At 34.2% G+C, this 19,425-nt stretch overlaps 5 protein-coding genes across 5 annotated transcripts; 4 read left to right on the plus strand and 1 right to left on the minus strand.

Annotated features, from left to right (window-relative positions):
- The first annotated feature begins 1,535 nt into the window (after positions 1-1,535).
- LOC133795117 (uncharacterized) lies at positions 1,536-4,666 on the plus strand. Its single transcript, XM_062232565.1, has 4 exons — positions 1,536-2,475; positions 2,607-3,022; positions 3,218-4,121; positions 4,272-4,666. Exons 1-4 carry the CDS (start codon positions 1,536-1,538, stop codon positions 4,664-4,666), a joined length of 2,655 nt encoding a protein of 884 aa, XP_062088549.1.
- Positions 4,667-4,855: 189 nt separating this feature from the next.
- Positions 4,856-5,221, plus strand: LOC133795118 (uncharacterized). Its single transcript, XM_062232566.1, has one exon. The coding sequence runs from the start codon at positions 4,856-4,858 to the stop codon at positions 5,219-5,221; it is 366 nt and encodes a 121-aa protein (XP_062088550.1).
- Positions 5,222-9,279: 4,058 nt separating this feature from the next.
- LOC133795836 (glyoxylate/hydroxypyruvate/pyruvate reductase 2KGR-like) lies at positions 9,280-15,936 on the plus strand. Its single transcript, XM_062233291.1, has 2 exons — positions 9,280-9,915; positions 15,288-15,936. Exons 1-2 carry the CDS (start codon positions 9,493-9,495, stop codon positions 15,804-15,806), a joined length of 942 nt encoding a protein of 313 aa, XP_062089275.1. The 5' UTR covers positions 9,280-9,492; the 3' UTR covers positions 15,807-15,936.
- Positions 15,937-16,049: 113 nt separating this feature from the next.
- LOC133795835 (glyoxylate/hydroxypyruvate/pyruvate reductase 2KGR-like) lies at positions 16,050-17,616 on the plus strand. Its single transcript, XM_062233290.1, has 2 exons — positions 16,050-16,657; positions 16,972-17,616. The coding sequence occupies exons 1-2, from the start codon at positions 16,229-16,231 to the stop codon at positions 17,488-17,490; spliced, it is 948 nt and encodes a 315-aa protein (XP_062089274.1). The 5' UTR covers positions 16,050-16,228; the 3' UTR covers positions 17,491-17,616.
- Positions 17,617-17,830: 214 nt separating this feature from the next.
- On the minus strand, positions 17,831-19,414 carry LOC133795841 (dynein light chain 1, cytoplasmic-like). Its single transcript, XM_062233296.1, has 2 exons — positions 18,597-19,414; positions 17,831-18,492 (listed from the first exon to the last, which is right to left on the minus strand). Exons 1-2 carry the CDS (start codon positions 18,732-18,734, stop codon positions 18,343-18,345), a joined length of 288 nt encoding a protein of 95 aa, XP_062089280.1. The 5' UTR covers positions 18,735-19,414; the 3' UTR covers positions 17,831-18,342.
- Between the last annotated feature and the right edge of the window lie 11 nt (positions 19,415-19,425).

The following is a 19,425-nucleotide window of genomic DNA, read 5'->3' on the forward strand; positions in this document are numbered from 1 at the left end:
AATTTTCTATTTTTTTTTTGTGAGGGAACAAAGTACATAGAATTGATTTATGCCATTATAAAAGATTGTGGTCACTTAAGCAATGTTCTACAACAAATTTCTTTATTGCAATCTCAACTTTCATCTTTAGCTCGACACGAAAGGATTCAAAAATTATAACTCAAGAGATATGCCTTAAATGTCTAGTATCATACAATAGATGATGACTTACCTATCATTCAAAAAACTATATGCAAACACGCAAGGTTGAAGCGAAAAATTCAAATTATCCAAGATAAATACAAACATGATTTAAATAAGAGAATCATCTTGACCCTTCAAATTATCAAATTTTTCATAAAATTTATGAAGTTGGACAACATTAGAAGTGACACTGGATTGCTTAAATCAAACTGTAAGTTATTCTCCATAATAATTTTTTTATTCCTACTTACAATTAAAACAAAATATTATCTTTATTATAAATATAAACAAATTTTAAATGTATATTAATACATGTTTGTAATATGTTTAAGGTGGAAATCTCCTCCAATCACATGGTACAACTACAAATAAAAATAATAAATCATTACATAATGATCAAAACAATAAAAAAAATAAAGGAAAACACATACTTCATACAGGTACATTAATATTTACTTTTCTTGAGTTTGGTTAGTTATTGTTAATGCTTCTAAGATTAGAAATTATTAACCTATTCTTTGTTTTTGGAATTATAAAATTATGTAGTTCAACATGGACCAGTAAAAAGAGTGTGCTTCTCTTTCAATGAAAACATACATGAGTCCACATACTTCTCACTAGATGGTGCAAGCTCAAATAATGATACTCTTTACATAAAACTACATGTAGAATTAATGATAATATTAGTATATTTATGTAACATATGTTTTATTGGTAATATAGTTATAATTTGGTCCAATGATGAGGACGCAAACGAAGAAATTAAAAAGCTCAAACAACAAGTTACCGTTCATGGAATTAATCTTGTCCAGTTCGAGGATAAAATAGGTATTATAATACTTTTCTTACCATATTCACTTGGACGAAATTACATCCTTTATTTGTTAATATATTATTATTTGTTCAATTGACAGCTCATTATACAACACCTTGGAATTTTGGAATCCCTTCATACACATGTCAATATTGTGGTGCCATTTTATGGTATGAGGAACGGACAAAGAAAACACAAAAGGTCTCACATCCCGAATTCACATTTTGTTGTATGGAAGGACGTGTGCAGATACCATTATTGAAAGAAGCACCCCCTTTACTTAAATTTCTCTTAGGACCAGAATCTGGACAAAAAGGGTTTAAATTTCGAAAAAATATAAAAGCTTATAACTCCATGTTTGCATTCACATCAATGGATGGCCGAGTTGATACGTCTATTAATCAATCAGCAGGTCCTTATACTTTTCGGATGAGTGGTCAGAATTATCATCACATTGGTTCTTTGTTGCCAGAAGTTGGGAAAAAACCACAGTTTGCTCAACTATATATATGACACTGAAAATGAGATAGGAAACCGAATGGATACACTACTAAGACATGGGAGGAAGACAGAGATTGAACACGAAATCGTTCATGAATTATCTCAAATGTTGGATCAGCATAATAATTTGGTCAAATCCTTTAGAATGGCAAGGGATAGATTCAAAGCACAACCAGAATCTACGTTTCGTTTACGCCTCCTAAGTAGCAGGACAACAGATGGTCGTCAATACAATATGCCAACATCATCTGAAGTAGCAGGCTTGTTAGTTGGTGATTTTAGTGAAGCGAACTTCGAATGTGACGTTATTGTGGAGCACCGAACTAAAGGAATTAAGAGAATCACAGATCTGCATCCAAGTTTCATGTCTACGACGTACCCATTAATACACCCTTATGGTGAAGATGGATATAGACTTGGCATACCTTTGAGAGACGTAACTGAAAGCTCTTTTAAAAGGCAAAAGTTGACAATGAGGCAACATTATTGCTTTAGGTTGCAGCAAAGATTAAATGAGGGTCATACTCTTCTTCGATCTGGTAGACTACTGCAACAATATATAGTTGATTCTTACATGGCAATTGAAGAAGAAAGATTTTGTTGGATACGAAATAACAAAAAAAAACTCAGATCAGACCTTTTTTCTGGTTTAATGGACGCTATTCATCGTGGTGATTCAGATTGCTCAAAAGTGGGGAAATCAATTATTTTGCCTTCGTCACACACTAGGGGACCACGATATAGAGTACAAAATTATCAAGATGATATGGAATTTTGTAAATGGGCAGGATATTCTGATTTATTTCTTACTTTCACTTGCAACCCAAAGTGGCCAGAAATAAATGATATGATCCATTTAATAGGCCAAAAAGATGATAACAATCGGGTCGATATCATATGCAGAGTATTTGAGATAAAGCTATTCCAACTAATGCACGATCTGAAAAAAGAACAACCGTTTGGAAAGATAATCGCATGTAAGTTTATTTCACATTTGTATCCACAACGAACTCAACTCAATTGTTTATAAAAAATATTTTTACCAACAATAATTTCACAATTCCCACCAAAATTTCTAAATTTTAAGTTTTTATCTATGTTGTCGCAGGTATATACACAATTGAGTTCCAAAAAAGAGGACTGCCTCATGCACACATACTACTTTTCTTGCATTCGACATTGAAAAATCCTTCAGCAGACCATATTGATAATATAATAAGCGCGGAAATCCCGGACTTAAATGTTGATCCTGATGGTTATAATGTCGTCAATAAATTTATGATTCATGGACCTTGTGGAAAACTTAATTCAAACTCTCCATGTATGATGCAAGATAGGTGTACAAAACATTTTCCAAAAAAATTCAATGATCAAACGACCATCGACACAGATGGCTTTCCAGTCTGCAAAAGGAGAAATACAGGTATTCATGTCGAAAAGAAAGGTGTCCTTTTAGATAATCGATATGTAGTCCCTTATCACAGGAATTTGGTTGTCAAATTTGATGCAAATATTAATGTCGAGGTTTGCAATTACTCTAGATCAGTCAAATACCTTTTCAAATATGTTCATAAAGGGTCTGACAGAACTACTGCAACAATGGAATCTATTGACACTGCCAAAGAAATAGATGAGATAAAAACATATTTGGATTGCAGATATATCTCGGCAACTGAAGCTTGCTGGAGAATATTCCAATTTGACATACATTACAGATAGCCAACAGTTGAAAGATTACCCTTCCATTTACCTGGAGAGCACACAATAATATTCGAAGAAAACAAATGTGTTGAAAATGTTGTTTGCATACCTGGAATAGAAAAAACAAAGTTCACTCAATGGTTGGAGGCAAACAAGAATTATGATGATGCACGAGAGCTAACTTATTCGGATTTCCCTATAAGTTGGGTTTGGAATTCAAAGGAGAAAACATGGACTAGGAGAAAAAATGGATTGGCAATTGGAAGAATTTACTTCGCGCATCCTTCGACTGGAGAACGCTTCTATTTGAGAATGTTGTTAAATTTTGTCAAAGGGAGCACTTCTTATGAAAGTATTGGAACAATAAATGGGGTGACATATCCTAATTTTAAAGGCGCATGCTATGCTTTGGGATTGTTAGACGATGATAAAGAGTGGATAGATTGCTTGACTGAAGCTGCAATATGGGCAACTGGAAAAGAATTAAGACATCTTTTCGTCACGATACTCATTCACTGTCAGGTTTCTGATGCATCACAACTTTGGAAATCTAATTATATTGCATTGTCAGAAGACATAACTTCATTGCAAAGGAAGAGATTTAGAATGAATGATCTTAAGCTAACTGAACAACAAGTTGAAGCATACACATTGTTCGAGATTGAAAGTATCATGCTGAAGATGGGAAAAAGTTTGAAAGATATAGATGGAATGCCCCTGCCTAATCCATCTTTGATAAGAGACTCGTGTAATAGATTGGTTAATGAAGAGCTTGATTATGACCGAGATCAATTAAAGATATTGCATGAGAAATCATTTGCTGCTCTAAATCCTTGCCAAAAATCAGCTTATAAAGCAATAGTACATTCAGTAGAGAATGAACAAGGCAATTTATTTTTTATCAATGGACATGGTGGTACTGGTAAAACATTTTTATGGAATACAATAACTGCAAAGCTCAGATCACAATAAAAAATAGTCTTGCTTGTAGCAACTTCAGGCATAGCTGCTTTGTTATTGCCTAATGGTAGGACAACTCATTCACGATTTCATATTCCCTTGAATGTTACAGCAGAGTCGACTTGTGAAATTAGACAAGGCACCCTACTAGCTGGACTTCTTGTGAAAATTTCTTTGATCATTTGGGATGAAGCACCTATGGCAAATAAGTTCTACTTTGAAGCTTTGGATAAGACCTTAAGAGATATTCTAAGAACAAGGTTTGAAAATAGCTCTAACAAACCTTTTGGAGGACTTACAATAGTGTGTGGTGGTGATTTCCGACAAATATTACCAGTTGTCCAAAAAGGTACAAGAGCTGATATTGTTGATGCTTCTCTTAACTCATCATATTTATGGCCATTTTTCAAAATATATGAGCTCAACCAAAATATGAGGCTATATAATGGAAGCTTGACTGGTTTTGAGGCTGCTAAAATAGCTTCTTTTGACAGATGGATGTTGTAGAGTGGAGGTGGTTCATTATATGATGACATTGATAGACAATTAATTAAGCTTCCTTCTGATATCGCCATAAATCCATCTCAAGATCCAATGAAATCCATAATTAAAGTTATCTACCCATCACTTTTATTACAAAAGTACAACGATCCTACATATTTGACAGTAAGAGCAATATTAACACCAAAAAATGAAATGGTCTATGAACTAAATGAGATGATTATGAATATTATACCAGGTGAAGGGAGAACATATTTTAGCTCAGACAGTATATGCAAAGCAAGTGTAAAGACAAATGATGAAGATCTTTTGTATCCAGTTGAATTTTTGCATGGTTTGAAATTTAATGGCATCCCTAATCATGAGATGCGACTTAAGGAAGGTGCTCCTGTAATGCTCCTTAGAAATCTAAATCAAACAGAAGGCCTATGCAATGGCACAAGATTGATTATCAGGCATCTTGATAAATGGTTCATTAGAGGCAACATCATTTATGGAACAAATATTGGTGAAAATGTCACAGTTTCAAGAATTATTATGTCTCCCAATGAATCAAGATGACCATTCAAGCTTAATAGACGACAACTTCCCTTGGCACCATGTTTTGCCATGACAATCAACAAAAGCCAAGGACAATCTCTTAAACATGTTGGCTTGTACCTCCCTAGGCAAGTATTCACCCACGGTCAATTATATGTTGCTGTGTCCCGAGTTACCACAAGAGAATGATTGATCATACTAAATGCTGATGATGAGGTAGGAGACCCAACCTTAATAAAAAATATTGTTTACAAAGAAGTATTTCAAAATACCCACTCATAGAAAATCTATTTATTCTAGAAAATGATATAGTCTCCTTATTCATGTCCTTCAAATTCTTACCTTATAAGGTATACATTTTACTGGTTTTAATAAAATAAATTCTCCATTTTTGCTATTGTACATAGTTCAATTCTATCTTTAGCAATATATATATTTTGAAGCTACATGTGTTTATATTATTGTAAATTACAATATCAACTTCATTACACAAACATAGTAGTAAAAAAAATATAAGTATTAACTAATTTCAATATTATTCCTTACCTTATTTGTTTCACAACTCATCTAATCAAAATAATACTACATATGATTTGTTTTCCCCAAATCATGAATTACATTATCTCTTTTATTTATTTACTAAATATAATATTCATTGTTAGTCTAAAATGAATCAACAAATATGTATATATATATATATATAAATGATTCTCAAACATCAAAAGATCATGATTCATACTATGTTACTCATTTAGTGAAAATGTTAACAACTCCTTAAGTTATAAATTTTAAATATATATATATAAAACTTAAAATTTTTACAAAAAAAAACCAAAATCTTATTTTCCAAAAAATAATTATAATACTAATTATTATAAACACCGCGAGGCGCGGTTATATTGCCTAGTATATATATAAATGAGAGCTTCAAGGATATTATGTGGCACTATAAAATCTCTTCAAATCACTCTTTCTATTTTCTCATTTAATCTAACTTTTTTATTCATTTTCTATTTTCTAAAATATCTTAACAATTGAAAATATCAATATATATACATATTAATTTGATTAAAAATTTATTTAGTTAAATATCTTAACTACTTATTTATTGAAAAATACTAAAAAAATTAATTAAAAATTACGTAATAATTTTCGATTATCTATATATCTATTTTTCTTATTATATTATAATTATGTTTTTTTATTCCAAAGTGAATAGTTTTACAAAATATTTATATCTATATCTATATATAAATGAGAAGGTGGCATTCTATATTTTTTACAATCTATTTTTACAATTTTGTGAGACTTTTATATTGTGTCAAAAAAAAAATATACATACATATATACGTACATCAACCCTTCAACAAATGTAACAGAAATAACCAAATTAATACACATACTTATAAATACATTGATTCTAATATAGTCATACGTAACAGTAGTTATCCAATAATAATAGCATAAAAGAGATCTCAATGAGAATGGTCACATATGGTTTAACTAAACAGTTATCATAATTAGATTTTATTATATTATTCTTTTTAGAAATAAGGAACACATTATGAATGAAAAATAATATTACTAAAAATAAAATAATGCACAACAACAAAAATAATAAATGTTTATTTAAATTATTTATGTTTTTTTTTTAATTTAAATGTAATAGTTTTACAAAAATATATATTAACAACACGTATAATTTAATTTGAATTTGATTTATTTCAACGATGTATATTTTGAATTTAAATTTGATTAGATATTTCATTACAACAACTATTTAATTAAATTATAAATATAAGTAAACAATATTTTTTTCTCATTTTTTATATTACTTTTTTAATTTATAGCTATTAATTTATTAAGGAATTTTTTTTATCTATTTTGTCTGTTCTCTTTTTTTCTCATTTTTATTTTAATAAAAATTATAATAGATAAAAATATCTACATATAATAATAATAATATTAATAATAATAAAATCTATCTATTTATATTTTAACTTTTTGACAAAATACAAGATCCAAATGTTAACTTTTAACAATAAAATATTCAAACGGGTAATCAACCAAATTATACGTGGTTCAAATAATCTATCTTTACATTCCTATTTTTTAATTTTTGACAAAACACAAGGTCCACAAGTTAATTTAAAAAAAATTAATGTTCAAAATTGGTAAACAACTAAAATACAAGGTTCAAAATGGTGTGAACCCTTATAGAAAACATAAATTATATATATTTATATAATTTAATTTTTATAAATAATTTTTAACCTTTTGAATAAATATATGATCCACAGGTTAATTTTTAAAAATAAACAATCAAAATGAGTAATCGGCCAAAATATAGTGTTCAAATAATAGATTTATCTATTTCTATTTTAATATTTTGACAAAACTTGAGGTCTACAAGTTAATTTGTAAAAATAAAAGTTCTAATGGGTGATTGACTAAAATACAAGGTTCAAAATAGTGTGAACCCTTACAGAAAACAAAAATTATATAAATATATAATTTAATTTTCATAAGAAGTTTGAACATTTTAAATAAATATATGGTCCAAAGGTTCATTTTAAAAAACATAGGGTCAAAACGGATAATGAGCAACAATACAGTGTTCAAATAATCAATCTATCAATTCCAATTTTTATTATTTTGACAAAACACGAGATCTAAAAGTTAATTTTTAAAAATAAAGACTTCAAACAGGTAATTGGCCAAAATAAATCTTACACAAAATATAAATTTTCTTATACATAATTTAGACTTTTTATAAAAAGAACTACGCAAAGCGTATAATAATAATAAATAAAAGTAAATGTACAACAAGCTTTTTGAACTTTGAATTCAGTACTTTAAAATTTGTCAGAATTTTTCAAAAATCTACAGGAGGTTCGCTATGCAATAACAGTGAACACCATCATGAAATAAAAAATTATGATCAAGATGTCTTCACATGTCTATATAAAGAACATGTTGTATGAGTATGGTCAAAATGAATCACCATCCCACAGTCTCCCAAAAAATATTTTAAAATATATATGTTCTAATAATTACAAAAGACTACGCGGAGTGCGGTTATATTTTCTAGTTTGTTTAATAAGAGAGAAAATAAAAGGGAAAGAGATAAAAGAATGATCATCTTAATTCTCCAAAATAAAACTCTCCAAATATAAAAGGACATGATAATAAAACAAAAATTATATAAATATCTTTAAAAATTTAAATATGTATTTTATGATATGTAATTTGGTAATCTTGCATTTAAACTTTATATTCACCTTTATCCTTCATTACTCGACATCAAACGTATCGAAAAACTATTGTTCTCTCCATCAATCACATTTCCTATTCTTCTTGCCACAACTAGTCTAAGTAAATTGTGGGTTGAAAAAACTATCATATTATTACAATTGCAATTTATAGGTAAAAAAGTGTGCGTAGGAGACCTTTTACTTTGGTGGGGAGAGCTATTGGGGTCAAAATCTTAGACTTTTCGTGTTTATCTTACATTTTAAAATTGTGTTGTCTAAATTTTCAAAGACATATTTCTCATGTTGGTTGTTTTGTTTAAAATTAACCTATAAATTAGCTTAATATACATTTTGATTAGACAATAACTTCAATTCTTTGTAAAATTTATATTAAGATAAAGAAAAATTATACAATTATTTTAACAAAAAAAATTATACTATGCTTTATCAAATAATCGTTTTTATTTAAAGTAAAATTATTATATTATTATTTTAAATAATGTTAAAAATTATAAAAATAAGTATACTTTTTTTTTTCTTTTACCTTTATAACTAAACTGACTAAGAAAGAATATAGTATATCGTAGTAGTGCTACCCTTATTCACATCGAAGAGATAAAGAGATCAAGTCCCCTCTCTAATATAAAAACTATATATAAAAGTTAGAAAATGTTTATTTTAGTTGGTCCACCTCATGCTTTGTTGGAATTTCGGCATCAACATCCAATAACAATTTTATTTATTAATATATTTTATGTACAGATACGACGTCGTGTCATTACTCATGTATTTTATTGGCGCACATTACTCGCCCTGACATCCATAAAACAGTGTGAATCACTCAAAATCACTGAAATCAAAGCCCCAGCTTCTCCTCCGATTTGGTTTCCAAACAAAAATTGGACTGAGGGACGACTCGCGAGTCAGATTGGGCCGGTCAGCCACCATTGCCGTCCTCCCGCCACAATCCACAACGGATAGAACTGAAGATTCGAAAGCCAGAGACCCTGAACTCGTCATTTTCTTTTACCATTAACTATGGAGTCTATAGGCGTCCTGATGCCCATTCCGATGAATCCTTATCTCGAGACTGAGCTCGAGAAGCGCTTCAACCTTTTCAAGCTCTGGACCTTACCCAACAAAACCCAGTTCATCAAGGACCACGCTGAATCCGTCCGAGCCATCATCGGGAACTCCTTCTCCGGTGCCGACGCCGACACGATCAGCACCTTCCCCAATTTGGAGATCGTCTCCAGCTTCAGCGTCGGGATGGATAAGGTCGATTTGAATTTGTGCAAGGAGAAGGGTATTCGAGTCACCAATACGCCTGACGTGTTGACCGATGACGTGGCTGACCTCGCCATTGGACTCATGCTTGCTGTTCTGAGAAGATTGTGTGAGAGTGATCGGTACGTGAGAGCCGGCAAGTGGAAAAAGGGTGACTACAAGTTAACCACCAAGGTTTGATTTGATTGTGCTTATTTAGTTTAATTAATAATGGCCAATAAGAAATTATGTACATTTGGGATTATTACATTAGTGGGCATAATCTATAATCGATATTAGTAGTATGTGATTTTTAGTAATAGAAGAGTAAAGAGAAAATGAAAGAGAATGAAAGTCTCTGTATATGGAAAATGAAAAAGGTTACAAAGTATTTATACTAATCAATACAGAAAGACTACTAACTAATTTTAGTTCTGTAACTCTAACTAACTAACCAACTAATAACAGAACAATATAACAACTCTAACAAGCTTGTCTTAAGTCTAAAACTCGCCCTCAAGATGGATTGTATATAGTCTTGTCCTTAAGAAACTTAAACTATTTGGAAATAGAGCTTTAGTGAACACATCTGCAATCTGCTCTTAAGAAGAAACATGTGCAGTTTTGATAAGGTCAGATTGTATCTTCTCTCTCACCAAATGACAATCTATCTCTATATGTTTTGTTCTCATAAAAAAAAGGATTTGCAGCAATGTGTAAAGCAGCTTGGTTATCACAATAAAACTCTACAGGTTCTTCATGAACTTGCTTCAACTCTTTTAACACTGAAGCCAGCCAAACAACTTCACAAGTTGCATTTGCCATAGCCCTATATTCAGCTTCAGCCGAGGACCTTGAAACTGTTTGTTGTTTCTTACTTTTCCAAGAGATTAACGAGTTCCCTAGGAAAACACAAAAACCAGTAGTCTATTTTCTGGTATCTTGACATGCTCCCCAATCTGAATCCGTATACACCTTCAGCTTGACTTCAGAACTTGCAGAAAAGAAAATGCCAAGACCCGGACTTTCTTTGACATACTGTAGTAACCGTTGAGCAGCCTTCAAGTGGGGAAAACGTGGTGTAGAGAGAAATTGACTCAGTTTATTGACTGAGTAGGACAGGTCCGGTTTAGTTATTGTCAAGTATTGGAGCTTGCCAATGATTTTTCTGTACAGTCAAGGGTTTTCTAAAGCTTCACCAGATTCTTGACTAAGCTTCAAGTTAGGTTCCATGGGAGTATTGATCGACTTGTATCCTAAGTAGCCAAAATCCTCCAAAATTTGTAAAGCATAAGGCCTTTGCGAGATGAAAATTCCCTTGGGTGACCGAGCCACTTCCAAGCCAAGAAAATAATGCAAGTTACCTAAATCTTTCAACTTGAACTGAGTATTTAATCTAGATTTCAAAGCTTCCACTTCAGCTAGATTATTGCTTGCTATAATCACACCATCAACATAGACTAAGAGAGCAATGAAACCTTGATTAGAGAGGCGAATAAACAAGGAATGTTCTGATGCAGAATGTATAAAACCTTCTTCATTTAAGGTTGTAGAAAACTTTTCAAACCACTGTCATGATGTTTGTTTCAAACCGTACAAAGACATTTGAAGCTTGCAAACTGGATTAGATGGTAACTCCCCCTTAGGACTCTACCCTTGAGGTAGAGTCATATACACTTCATGCAAGTCACCATGTAAAAAAGCATTGTTGACATCCAATTGGTGTAGAAACCAGCCATTGATGGCAGCAAGTGCGATAACAAGTTTGACAGTAACTAGTTTTGCAACAGGTGCAAAAATATCATTATAATCAATTCCCTCTTGTTGAGTTTATTCCTTAGCAACAAGTTTAGCCTTATAACGTTCAATGGAACCATCAACATTATGCTTGATCTTATAAACCCATTTGCAGCCAACAATATGTTTGTTAGGAGGAAGACTAACCACAGTCCAAGTCTTGTTCCTCTCTAGAGCATCAAGCTCTTCAGCCATGACCAAATCCCACTTGGGTATCCCAATTGCTTGAGAAAAATATTCAGGTTCACTTTGACTTGAAATAGCAAGAACACATGTCTTAAATGTGGGAGACAACCGGTTGTTAGAAAGAACATGTGAAAGAGGATGCTGAGTAACTTGGGTAGCAGTCTGTAAAGGAATAGAAAAATCATTAGCGGAAAAATCACAGTGATAATCATGTAAGTATGAAGGCTTTCCAGTGTGGCGAGAAGGTCTAGAAGATGGGAAAGTTGGCTGTAGAGAAGTATCAGTAGACACAGAAGTGGAATTCATTGCATCAGAAATATCATGAGATACAACATGAACATGCAGCGTAGAATAAGAAAAAAAATGGCATGAATCCGAGGAAAGAGAATGAGTAGAAACAAAGGGAAAAATGTGTTCATGGATTTGAATATCCCTAGATACAAAGATGTGATTGGTGTCTAAATCAAGAAGTTTAATGCCATTAGGATAACTAATGAAAACACAAGAAGTAGCATGTGATGAAAATTTTGATCTATGACTAGGAAGGGTAGATGCATATGCTAAGCAACCAAAGGCCTTAAGATGACCATAAGTGGGAGGTTTCTTGTGAAGAACCTCAAAAGGAGATTGATGTTGTAAATTGGGTGTTAGAGTTCGATTAATGAGGTAAGTGGCTATAGCAATACAATTAGCCCAATAGACCAATGGAAGGTAAGATTGAAAGAGAAGAGCTCGGGCTACATTGAGTAGGTGTTGATGCTTACGTTCAACGACAGAATTTTGTTGAGGTCTCTCAACACATGAATGATAATGGATGATGCCTAAGGAGCTAAAAAGCTGAGGAATTGTAGTTCTTTGGCATTATCGGATCGGACTGCATTAATTTGAGTATTGTATTGGGTTTTGATAAGAGAAATAAAGTCAGGGATAACCTATTGTGCATCAAATTTTTGTTTAAGGAAATGAACCTAAGTGTACCTAGAATAATCATCAACTATGGTAAGTAAAAATCTATGGCCATCAACAGTAAGTGTATGGAAAGGTCCCCAAATATCAATATGAATGAGGTCAAAACAAGCACTTGAAATATTATGATTAGAAATGAATGACAATCGTTTTTGTTTAGCATAATGACAAATAGAACAATGAAAATCAGAAGATGAGGAATATTGAAATTGCAAATCTTTATTAAAAGAATGATTTTTAATACATGAAGGATGACCCAATCTATAGTGCCACAAAGTTTCTACAATTGGCTTTGAATCAGTAAAAGAAAAAAGAGGCATGATCACAAGAAGTAGTAGTCAAGTAATACAGATTGCCAAGTCTTTCACCCATCCCAATTAGTCGAGTCCGAGTAGTGTCCTCAATGACAATAGTTGTCAAAAAATTAGGAGGAACATTTAGTAGATTGTGTTAAGGAACTAACATATAAAAGATTGTAATTGAATGATGGAACATATAACACATTCAAAAGAGTGATAGAGGAAGAAAGTGTGACAGATCCAAGACAAGAAACGGAAGCCGACTAACCATTTGGTAAAACAACAGAAGTTAAAGAAGCATTTAAGTAAGTGCAAGAAAACAAAGACAGGTCATGGCAAACATGATGAGTTGCTCTTGTGTCAATAATCCATTTTGAATGAGGAATAAGAAATTCCTTACCAGCAAAGTTAGAAACAAGGGGTGGTCAGAAGAGAGGAAGAATTATTGGATGACAAGGCTTGAACTTTCTGGGCTAGCAAAGCTATGATTTTCTGGCATTAAGAGGAAGACAGAGAAGATACAAGGTCAGTAGAAGTGTCTGAATTGTCTCCATTTTTGTCATCAGTAGAACCTGAAAAATGATTAGCAGCTGCTTTCCCTGAGATAGAACCAGAACCACGACCTTTCCCATGAAGCTTATGGCCAGGAGAATAACCATGAAGCTTATAACATTTGTTGATAGTGTGCCCCGTGAGACCACAATGATGACAGACAAGCTTGTGTCGAACAGATTGAACACTCCCAACAAACTGAGTAGAAGTAGAAGAAAAGATAGAAGCAACAAATTCAGAAGTAGTAGGATTGAGACCCCTTTGTTGTTCTTCTTGAATTATGGTAGCATAAACCTTGTTGACTGTTGGAAGAGGATCTTGCATCAAGATTTGAGAGCGTTGAGAGCGAGCAGCGGAATAAGAATCATTGAGTCCCACCAAGAACTCCAAAACTTGGTCTTGTTCTTGATAATCTACAATTGTCTTCATTGCACCACAAGTATAAATAGGTTGAGGGCGAAACTCACGAACCAGATCCCAAAGAGCTTTGAGGCGAGTAAAGTAAGCCTGGACAGGTTTGCTTCCTTGCATGAGGGCCTGCATGGATCGCTTCTCCTCAAACACACGAGGGCCATTATTTTGATGAAAACGGTCATGGAGCTCAGACCAAATAGTAGATGCTTGATCAAGGTACATGATACTATCAGCAATATCACTGGAAACTGCATGGAGAATCCACGAAATGACCATGCTATTACATCGACACCAAGCATCATAGTCATCATCTTCGGGATCGGGTTGAGTGATCTTTCCATTAACAAACTTCAATTTGTTCCGAGCAAGAAGAACGACAGTCATGGACCGCTTCCAAGAACTATAATTTTCACCTCTAGTGAGAATTTTGGGAACCAGATTTGCACCAAGATGATCACTATGAGCCAGAAAATAAGGATTCCGAGCATCATCATGGGAAGAATGATCAAGAGCAGAAAACCTATTCGCGTCAGTCAAAACAGTAGCACCATTGGAGGTATTCTGAGAAGTACTATCAGTGCGAGGAGGGCCTCCAGGACGAGTATGAGCCATGGATTTCAGGAGAAATCCAAGAACAAAAAACTGAGAAGAAGAAAAGAGAACAAACGCCCCAAGAAATTCCCTAAACTGATACCATTTTAGTAATAGAAGAGCAAAGAGAAAATGAAAGAGAATGAAAGTCTCTGTATATTGAAAATGAAAAAGGTTACAAAGTATTTATACTAATCAATACAGAAAGATTACTAACTAATTTTAGTTCTGTAACTCTAACTAACTAACCAACTAATAACTGAACAATATAACAGCTCTAACTAGCTTGTCTCAAGTCTAAAAGTGATTGATGCTTGTTTTAATAACGTAGCTTTCTTGAAATAAATTCTGTTGAATTACTTTGCAGTAAGGTGCATTTCTAGATTTGATACTAGTTAGTTTCTTATTGCGAGTATTATTCCAAGGTTCTTGTTTATTGGGCATTTTTAGTTACTCCAGAAAAAGCCATATTCATAGAGATCTTATGACTTCTTGACTAACTGCATGTGAGTTTTGTCTATCATCTGTATTGTGAAGTACTTGAGTGTTTACCAGTAGCTATTACTGTTCCCAGCTGTGTCCAAGGATCAATGCAAATGATTTTACAACTTTGTAGTATCTGTTTGAAAAAATTGATTGCGAAAACAATGGGGAGTTGTAAATTTAGCTCCAATGGTTCTGCTCCTAAGCAGCCTACACCTCTTTGCTCTTCCTAGATGATCTTTCTTTATTATTGGATTACTTATACCTTATTCTTTTCAGTTCACTGGAAAAAGAGTTGGGATCATAGGTTTGGGGAGAATTGGGCTAGCAGTTTCCAAGAGAGCCGAAGCATTCAGCTGTCCCATAGCTTACTACTCCAGATCAGAAAAGGCAGGCGTGAGCTACAAATACTACCCAACTGTGACAGAGCTGGCAGCCAACTCCGACATTTTGGTGGTTGCATGTGCACTCACGGAGGAGACCCGCAACATTGTCAACCGTGAAGTCATTGACGCTTTGGGCCCAAAGGGTGTTCTCATCAACATCGGGAGGGGTCCTCACGTCGACGAACCTGAGCTGGTCTCAGCGCTGGTTGAGGGCCGGTTAGGTGGAGCTGGCCTTGACGTCTACCAAAATGAGCCTGAAGTTCCTGAGGCGCTCTTTGGTCTTGAAAACGTTGTCCTCTTGCCTCATGTTGGAAGTGGCACTATCGAAACACGCCAGGGCATGGCTGACCTGGTGGTTCGTAACCTGGAGGCTCACTTTCTGAAGAAGCCGTTGCTGACACCAGTGGTTTAGTAGTAGTATTAGCATGTGTCCTCTCGTACATGAATGTTATTGTTAAGATCTGATTGGCTTTGGAGGCTTCCATTCGAATGAAACAATATGTAATAAATTTCCAATTCTGAATACATTTCTGCTTTGCCCATTTTTCTCTTTGTAGGTTTTTCTTCAATTTATTTAGAAGAACAATCACATATCGGTTTAATGTTTGAGCAAGAATAACAAGTACGGGAAAAATTAAGTAATAATCAGAATTAAAAGCAGTGCATAATATTAGTACTGATAAAGTTCAATAAATAAAATTAATAATAAGAATAAGATCTCGTAATTACTTTCAAAATAAAAATACAATAAAAACCACTTCCCTGTTATAGAGAAAAATCCACAAGAAACTGTGACTTTTTTTTCTTCCCCTTCCAATTCATTTTTACAAACACATGGAGAGCATTAGCGTCCTGATGACATGGCCGATGTCCAGTTACCTGGAAACAGAACTAGAAAAGCGCTTTAAGCTCTTGAAGCTCTGGTCCTATCCTTCATTGGCAGATTTCGTGAAAGAGAACGAGTACGTGAATTCAGTGAAAGCAGTGGTGGGAGACACCAGAATCGGCGCCGATGCCCAACTTATCGATTCCTTGCCGGGATTGGAGATTGTGTCTACCTACAGCGTGGGTTTAGATAAAATTGATTTGAGAAAATGCAAGCAAAAGGGGATTAGGGTTACGAACACCCCCGATGTGTTGACTGACGACGTCGCCGACCTTGCAATTGGGTTGATCTTGGCCGTTTTCAGGAGGCTTTGTGTCTGTGATGGGTTTGTGAGAAATGGGTCTTGGAAGAAAGGAGATTTCGCATTGACTACAAAGGTTACTGTCTCATTGCTTGAGTTTTTATTTTGAAATATAGTAAGCAATTTTATGCAAAGTTTGGGTTTTTCTTGAACATTTTAGCTATGGGTAGTAGTTTATATTGATTGTACAATTATATGTATATTCTGCCATGTTTTCTGTTGTTATAGACAACTCTTCTTATTTTACTGCTTTACATGTTTAATTTGTTTTTATCTCAAACTTAGCCTAATTGATAGAACTCTTATTTTGGAAGATGAGATTTTAAGTTTGGAATTTAGTATGCTCTTCTTATTTCTCTTATCCTTATTTAGTTGTTTGATTCCTTTCAGTTTAGTGGCAAATCAGTTGGAATTGTTGGGTTGGGAAGAATTGGTTCAGCAATTGCTAAAAGAGCAGAGGCATTTGGCTGCAAAATCAGTTACTTATCTAGAACTGAGAAACCATATCCAAACTACAAATACTACTCCAACATTCTGGACTTGGCAACCGATTGTGAAGTCCTTGTGGTGGCGTGCGCCTTGACAGAAGAAACATTCCACATTATTAACCGTCAAGTTATCGACGCATTGGGTCCGAAGGGCATTGTGATCAACATTGGACGAGGCTGCCATATCGATGAATCAGAGCTTGTTTCTGCTCTAATGGAAGGCCGGTTAGGTGGAGCTGGTCTTGATGTGTTTGAAAGGGAACCGGAAGTTCCTGAAGAGTTGCTTGGACTTGAAAATGTTGTTGTTTTACCTCATGTGGGGACTGACACTTATGAAACATGTGATGCAATGGCAGATCTTGTTGTCCAAAACTTGGAAGCATACTTTCAAAACAAGCCATTGTTAACACCAGTCGTTTGATTTTGTTAACATGGTATGCTATGGTTGACTGAGTTAGAGTCTTCTATTAAGTGAATTTGACTTTTGATGTATTTTCACTTTGGGGAAACCATTGTTAGCATATTATTTAGAACCTAGCTTTTTTTATTTCCTGATTTTGAAACTCATTTGAAAATACCAGCCATGGTTGATTGAATTTGTCAAAAGATGTTACCTTTAGGCTTTAGCAGCCAAGCGTCATTTTAGAAAAGGTAATCCATAAAAGATAGACGCAACAATTGCTAAGCTTCAATAAATACAAACAAGCAGAGCTAATCCTAAAAAGTCCCAACATCCAAAGTGATAACGTGGGAGACGAGGAGGCATAAAATTATTAGATAAGATAAGGATCCAGAAAGATACAAACAAAGGCAGGCAGGTGACGAAGCACCCCCAAACAAAGGCACTAAAAACAGAGCAAGTAAGCTATTCAAAGTTATTACAAAATATCCGAAGAAATAAGACCTAAAACATTATGGTCATAAAAACCAGCTAGGAAGCTAAAGAGCAGAGAGGAGTTAGTAGTCCTAGGAGCGAGGGACAAGAGAAGTCCCGCCGCATATGAAAATTTCGAAGGAAATCTCAACAAAAGCTCAGCCTGGAGGTCCCAGCATCATCAAAGCAAGGCAACTTTGGGGTCCTTATTAAAGACCGCATACAAACAGTCACCTCTTCACATATGGACGAAACCGAAACCACCGTCAATTGTCTGGAACATTTTGTCTCCCCATTGACCAACCAGTTAAGAAAAAAAACTGTATGGTGCTGTTTCTCTTGCCCCTCTCTGCCTTTCTCTCGAACTTCCTTAGCTGTAGAAAAACCTTCACCTTGGCGTCACGAAGAGGAAGAAGCTCCCCTGAAGATGAGAAAGCTAAGAGTCTCCAGGGTAAAATAGATGAAAGTTCCCTTGTTATGAGTGAAGAAACACCCAAAGTTTGAGCCCACCACACATTGCCAACCAGACCCATATCTCTTATCAAACTCCTGTCATTAATGAAACCTAAAAGCTTAGCTTAAGATACAATTTATATATATTATAGAGAGAGCGAGAGAGAGAGAGAAGGAAGGGGAGGGCGGGAGAGAGAGACCTTTTTTATGTGGGCAGCTATAGATCTGCAGTCAAAAACATCAAAGATATCTAGAGCTTGAGAAGCAGCAGCCATGGCTTGTATCTGCATCTTAACAGGCATGTCAGTGTCCTCGATCAAGGCTTTTCCTTCCAACATCTTCACTTTCCTCTAGCTTCCTTAGAGACCCAGTTGGGATTTTGAAGTGTTTATTATCTTATCCTTGAATTTTAAACTCAAGAACCCAGAAAGAAAAGAAAGAATAAGACGCTAAAAGATTCTCGCTAATTATTGCTTTGACTCAAAAGTGTTAAAATTATAAATATACAAACAAAGAAAAGGTGAAGTTCTTGTAAGGAAGAACCTAACCCAACCCCCGAGCTTATCTGTTTACTGTATTCCAAACTGAAGGAGTAATATAAAAATTGTTAACAAATATGAATGTGGCACATGGTTCGATCACACTGGTGTTTTTGTGTCGTTTTCTCTCCAGACTTTTGGGGGTATGTCTACGTCTATAACCTAGATTCTATTTTCCAATGCATGACACATCTATTAAAGGATGACGATGATTGAGGATCTCTCTGCTTCACTCCACTTTTGTCAGCCTCATTGAGGATAACGATGGGTGACGGTAAGGATAAAGTTATTGCGGTCAAAATTAAACCAAGCCCAAAGCTTTACTTATTGGAATTTAATGCTTTTTCTTCGTCATTGCCACGGCTGCACCGCCTCGCCTTGCCCCGCCTCCCTCCCAAAGTTGACCTTTTTCTTACATGGTCTTCTATTTAATTTTCCCTGAATTATTAGGATTAATTTCTAAATTTCTGTTTTTTTTTCTTTATTAAGA

The sequence above is a fragment of the Humulus lupulus genome, chromosome 8 (genome assembly GCF_963169125.1).
Source record: "Humulus lupulus chromosome 8, drHumLupu1.1, whole genome shotgun sequence".
Lineage (NCBI taxonomy): Eukaryota > Viridiplantae > Streptophyta > Magnoliopsida > Rosales > Cannabaceae > Humulus > Humulus lupulus.